This window comes from Vombatus ursinus, unplaced genomic scaffold, assembly GCF_900497805.2.
Source record: "Vombatus ursinus unplaced genomic scaffold, bare-nosed wombat genome assembly UNPS02000749.1, whole genome shotgun sequence".
In the NCBI taxonomy this organism is placed as follows: Eukaryota; Metazoa; Chordata; class Mammalia; order Diprotodontia; family Vombatidae; genus Vombatus; species Vombatus ursinus.
In genome coordinates, this window is record NW_020940527.1 from 22,307,591 (window position 1) to 22,313,590 (window position 6,000).

A 6,000-nucleotide genomic window follows, 5' to 3' on the forward strand; every position below is an offset into this window, starting at 1 on the left:
GAGTTTAAGTAACTGTGGTGGAAAGAGAGTCAAGAGTCCCAGATTTTAGTCTCTTCTTACCTTTACCACTAACTCACTATGTAATACAGGGCAACTCTAGACTTTCTGGGCCTCAGGTCCCTCACCTTTATGGGATTTGACTATGTTTTTTAAGGTTCCTTCCCACTCCAAAATTCAATGACTCTAATTCAATAAGTCAAGTCAGTCAACAAGCATTTATTAGGTGCTTATTATATGCTAGGCTCTATGCTAAGTGCTGGGGATACAAAGAAAGGAAAAAAACAGTCCCTTCTCTCATGGAGCTCATAGTCTAACAGTGGAGACAACATGCAAACTGCTATGTACAAAAAGGCTACCTCATTAGCACATGTATGAACCTGTTAAATTACTCAACTTCAACATAAAAAAAATAATAATCACTAAGTCATAGATTTCAAGCCAAAACAGTCCTGCAAGGTCATACAGTCCAACCTTTCCGGAGCAGAAAACCAGGCCTAGAGAGGTTAACTGATTTCCTTACGTAAGGGCACCCTGATGAAGGGCAGAGTAAGAATTCCTATGTTGGTCCTCTAGCTCCACATCCAGCAAGCTTTCCACTACACCATGCGGTCTACCTAACGACAGCATGCACTGCTATTTTCCTCAGCTTAAACTTTTGCAAAATGACTGAAAACTACAAAGTGCTTATCCTCCAATAAAAAAAAAACCAATAATGCAGATAAAATGCTGAAATGGCCAAGGTAGAAGGGAAATGGAAGACAATGATGGTTCTCCAGAGGTAGTGCAAGGAAATGCAAAGAGGACTGTATCTGATATCAGAAAAGGTACCAGGTTCAAAGCCCTGCCCAGTTATGTACTAAGAGTATGACCTGAGGTTAAGTCTCCACACTTGCAAAACTGGACTAGTGACCTAAGACCCTTTCCAGAGTCTATGATCCTATGAATTAACCAATAAGTATTTAACATAGAAAACAAATTTCCAATAAGGAGTTCAGCAGAAAATTAATCTATCATCACCTTAACTTGTTCAAGGTAAAAGTTCAATAAAACTTAAAAGTAAATGAGAAATTCTTTTTTAAATAGTACACACTTGAATCTTCTCTAACTTCTAAAATTTTATGACTTTTCCATTTTCTCACACATTCTTTAACACAAACTCTGAGTCAAAGATTGTATTCACTTACCTGAGATCATCTAAAACTGCATGGTATTCTTTTTCTGCTTCAGCTAGTTGAGCTGCTCTGTTAGCTTCGTTAATTGCATTATCTACCTGTTGAAGCACTCCTTGCTCTAACACATCTTGGTCATAGACATCAACTTCCAAACCTTTGAGTTCAATTGCTTGAGCACTGTGCTCTACAGACTGAATTTGCTGTCTGTTTATATGCAACAATGGCTGTCCTTTCCTTGGGACTTCAAACATACCAACCACTGAAGAAGTGGATGGCCTATCATCATAAGCAGATGAGGAGTAACTTTCTTCCATTTTATCAAGAACACCATTTTCTGGATCAAAGGCTGTTTCTTCAGCATTGCTGAAAAACTGACTATTTAAATAATCTTTCTCTTCAGTTTGACCCAAGTGTTGAGTAGTCTCATTTGGCATCCTCTGCTGAATATCTGAAAAAAGAAATTTGCAAGTTAAATCTTTGTTCCAGCAAAGCTTGAGTATCTTAATCTTCCTTGTTACTGAAAGCAGAAACCAACTTTTCTGAAAGGTCAAATAATAATTGTGTAATTTACCATTTTATAAAGTCAGGATTTTAAATGCATATGAATTTTCTTTAAAAACTTTATGGGGCTATGATTTTGAAACAAATAAATACAACAATAACACAGGTAATGGTGATACCTAGTTTTGAAAATTGATTATCTAAAATACTAAGTTATGTTACAGTTTGTACTCTCAATTACAAAAGTCTACTCAGTTGATCAAGAAAGTGGTCAATTTGAATCACTCAAATTAGCATTTTCACTATGTGTTGTGTGATAAGCAACATTCTAGATTTTAAAAATCAACATCTAAAACCAAAAAGGGAAAAAAAAGTCTAGTAGTATTTTAATACTAATAAGATCCTCTATGCTGATCATTCACTGAATAGAGACATAGCGAGCGGAAAACAAAGACAACACCAGAAGAAGAAACAAGATGTAAAAGCAGCAGCATAGAAGAGGATTCAAAAGACCTGGGTTCTAGTCTTACCTCTACCAATTGCTGCTTGTTTGACCCTGGACAAGTTGCTTAATTTCTCTAAGTCTCAGGTTTTTTTCATCTATAAAATGAAGTAATAATAATACTTGCCCTACCTACCTATAGCATGTTGAGGATCAAAAAAGGTAATGTATGGGAAAATAGTTCGTAAGCTGTATTCTACAAAAGATACTAATCATTAGAATTTGAGTGGCTAATTTCAAGTGCTTTCAAAAGCACTACTACCAATGCCACTTCAATAACAAATGTTGGGAAATCTTATCAACAGAGATGGCTTAACACAAAACATAGACAAATAGGTCTATCACAATTGTCAGTATGTGATTTTTATGAAATAACAAAGTTCGGTAATGCAGCAAAACTATCAAATTCTCTTAAACATGGAACATCCTAAATTCATAAAATTACAGAGTGGAAGATTCTTGGAGATAGTGTGACCTAATCCCTTCATTTCACTGATGAGAAACCAGAATTAAGTGTCATCAAGTGAGACTGGACACTTGAAAAGTATCCTACTTTTAATTTATATAAGCCCCACCTTTCAATCAAGCTTCAACTAATAATACCACCTTCCATTTATAAAGTCCTCAACATACATTATTTCATTTGATTCTGGCAACTAAGTACAAAATCCTGAAATTAACTGGTCTGAAGAGAAAGTCAATCACACCACAACTGCTATCCCTATTTAAGGACCGAATAACCAGTAAACTGGGAAGTTAATCTAAAAAAAAATAGAGCTCTATCCAGAATGCTATTTCATAGGTTTGTATCTCTGGTCAAGACAAACTCCCAGACTCATGGGACAACTGGAAAAATCAGAAGTCCTAAAGGGAAAAGCAAGTCCAGGACATGTGGCATCTCTGCAGCCCGGCCCCGCCACGGGGGTGGACATAACATAGCTCGTAAGCTTGTTTTTCAATCGTACGTCAACACAGTCGTTCTCCTTTGTGATTCCTGGCGTTTTATTTTGTGCATTTAAAAACATCACTCGGGGAAGGGGCGCACAGGCGTCACCTGACTGCCCAAGGAGTCCGTGGGATTCAAACCCGGGGTTACCGGACAGATGTAAACCTCCCCCCAGTCCGAGGCGCCCCTGACGAAAGGCCGGCACCCCATTAACCCCTCAGTGACCTTTTATTAGCCAAGTCTTACTTCATCCACCGACAAAACTCCAAAATGTTTACAGCCACAAACTGAGAGCGAGGGTCGGGGTCGGTTTGCTGTAGCCGCTGTTTGGGGGGAGGACAGCAGGGGAACAAGGGACCCGGACCAGAGACTTCAGGGCCGCTGGGGTCTCTAGGTGGGGAAGAGTCCCCCCACCAAAGCTGATGTCCACCCGTGCAGACCTTACAGTCTTAGAGAGCCGCCCGGGCACCGCAGGGTTGAGGGACGGGCTCCCCGCCCCCGCCCCCCGCCTCCCGCCCCCTCCCGCGGGGTCGCTCCCACTGGGGGTAACCGCGCCGGGGCACGGCAGGGGCAGCAGGCCCGGAATCTCGCCCTCGGCGCCGCAGCCTCGGACCCGGGCTCGGGGCCGCGGTGGACAAAGGTGCGCGGCCGGCCCAGGCTTTCCGGGGTCTTGCCCGGGCAAAGACAACAGCCCACACCTCGGGCCGCGCAGAGACTGCGAGGGCGCGGAGACGGGAAGGACACCAGCAAGGGGGGCGGAGGGGGGGGGCCGACAGCGCGAACACTCACGGGAGCCCTGGAGACCCGGATGAAAGAGCCGTCGCCGCCGCCGCCGCCGCTCACAGCTGTGCCTCAGGAAGAGGGCAGGACGCCGGGGGAGGGCTACTGCGCATGCGTAGGGGCGTGGCAAGGAAGCGCATCAGCCTCTCCTGATGACGCATGCGCGATCGCACCTGGTCGCACCTGACGAGTTCCTGACTCATTCACATGGATGTGTGACGACGCCCACTCGAGTGTGGGACAACTGGAATAATAATAGCGTGACAAATGGATGAGAGCACTAGGCCAGGAGACAAGAAGACCGGAGTTCAAACGCAGCCTTAGACACTTGTGTGACCCTGGGCCAGTCACTCTACCCCTGCCTCAGTCTCCTCATCTGTAAAATGAGAATAATAACGACAACACCAACCTGCCAGGTTGCTGTGAGGATCGAATGACATAATGTTTGTAGAGCATTTAGCACAGTGCCTAGTGCATAGTAGGTGCTAAATAAATATTAGCTATTATTAATAAACAACAATAACAAAAATAATAATTTATATAGATATTTTAGGTTTGCCTAAAATCACTTTTTAAAAAATTTTTTTTGTTTTGTTTTTTGGAAAAATTATTTATTAGACAGTACTAAACACCTTATGAAAAGCTTTACAACTATTATATCATTTGATCCTCACAACAAATCTGTGAGGTAGGTTCTAGTATAATCCCCATTTTATAGTTGAAGAAACTGAGACAGAGGTAAATTGACTTGCCCAGGGTCACATATCTGGTAAAGGTCTGAAGTCACACTTTAATTCAGGCCTTCCTGATTCCAGGACTATCCATTGTGCCACCTCAATGATTTTCACAATAGGCTTGGAAAATAGATGCTATCCTTATTTCGAAGATGAGGAAATTGAGGCAGATAGCAGTTAAGTGACTTGGCCAGGGTATCATAGGTAATAAATGTCTATAGGAGACTGGATTTGAACTCAGATCTTTCCTGACTCCAGAATCAGACCTTTATGTACTATACTACAATCACAGACCTTTAGAAGTTATCTTGTCCCACTCAGACCTGAAAATAAATACCCTTCTATCTGACAGTGTTCTTCCAAATGAAATGTCTTTTACTTTTTTTCAATTTTCACATTAGTCATATGGTAAAGAAGTTTTAGAACCAATGGGAGGAACCACAAGAAAGAAGAAACAAAACAAAACAACAAAAGAAAAGGAGAGCAAATAGTATGCTTCTATTTGCATTCAGACTCCATAGTTCTTTCTCTGGATGTGGATAGCATTTTCCATCATGAGTCTTTTGGAGTTATCTTAGATCCTTGCATTGCTGAGAAGAGCTAAAGTCTATGAAAGTCAGTCATCGAACAATGTGGCTGTTACTGGGTACAACGTTCTCCTGGTTCTGCTCACTTCACTTCGAATCAGTTCGTATAAGTCTTTCCAGGTTTTTCTGAAGTCCATCTACTCATCATGAAGTGTCTTTTCCTGCGAGGTTACACTTCACTACAGGAAGTACTACAGGAAATTTCCTTTTTTTTTTTTTTTTGGTGAGGCAGTCAGTTAAGTGACTTGCCCAGGGTCACACAGCTAATAAGTGTCAAGTGTCTGAGGCCACATTTGAATTCAGGTCCTCCCGACTCCAAGGCTGGAGCTCTATCCACTGTACCACCTAGCTGCCCCCAGGAAATTTCCTATAGGGGATTTTTGCCCAGTAGGAATTGAGCTGAATGGTCCCCTAAGATCCTTTCAATGTTTCTAGTGCCTGCCCTTCTGAGACTGTTCAATTATGTCAGTCATGTCTGACACTCCATGACCCCATTTGGGATTTTCTTGGCAAAGATACTAGAGCAGTTTGCCATTTCCTTCTCCACATCATTTTATAGATGAGGAACTGAGGCAAACAGGGTTAAATGACTTGCCCAGGGTCACATAGCTAGTAAGTGTCTAAGGCCAGATTTGAACTCAGGTCCTTCTAACTCCAGGACTCATACACTATCCACTGTGCCACCTAGCTGCTCAGAGCTTCTGAGATCACCTTCTCATCTTATAGATTTTGTATGTACATAGTCGTTTATGTATTGTCCCTCTAATAAGAATGTGAG

At 42.0% G+C, this 6,000-nt stretch overlaps 1 protein-coding gene across 4 annotated transcripts in view; it reads right to left on the reverse strand.

Annotated features, from left to right (window-relative positions):
• Positions 1-3,983, reverse strand: part of ERCC6 (ERCC excision repair 6, chromatin remodeling factor) — a 103,256-nt gene extending 99,273 nt beyond the window's left edge. For 2 of the 4 annotated variants that reach the window (XM_027861142.1, XM_027861133.1), the window contains exons 1-2: positions 3,911-3,983; positions 1,185-1,620 (exon numbers count right to left, since the gene is read on the reverse strand). In XM_027861142.1, coding sequence (XP_027716943.1) covers positions 1,185-1,606 — 422 coding nt within the window. In that variant the 5' untranslated portion in view covers positions 1,607-1,620; positions 3,911-3,983. Of the gene's footprint in view, positions 1-1,184; positions 1,621-3,346; positions 3,382-3,910 lie in introns of those variants that run through there. The other 2 variants (XM_027861138.1, XM_027861148.1) reach the window with 2 other exon arrangements.
• Between the last annotated feature and the right edge of the window lie 2,017 nt (positions 3,984-6,000).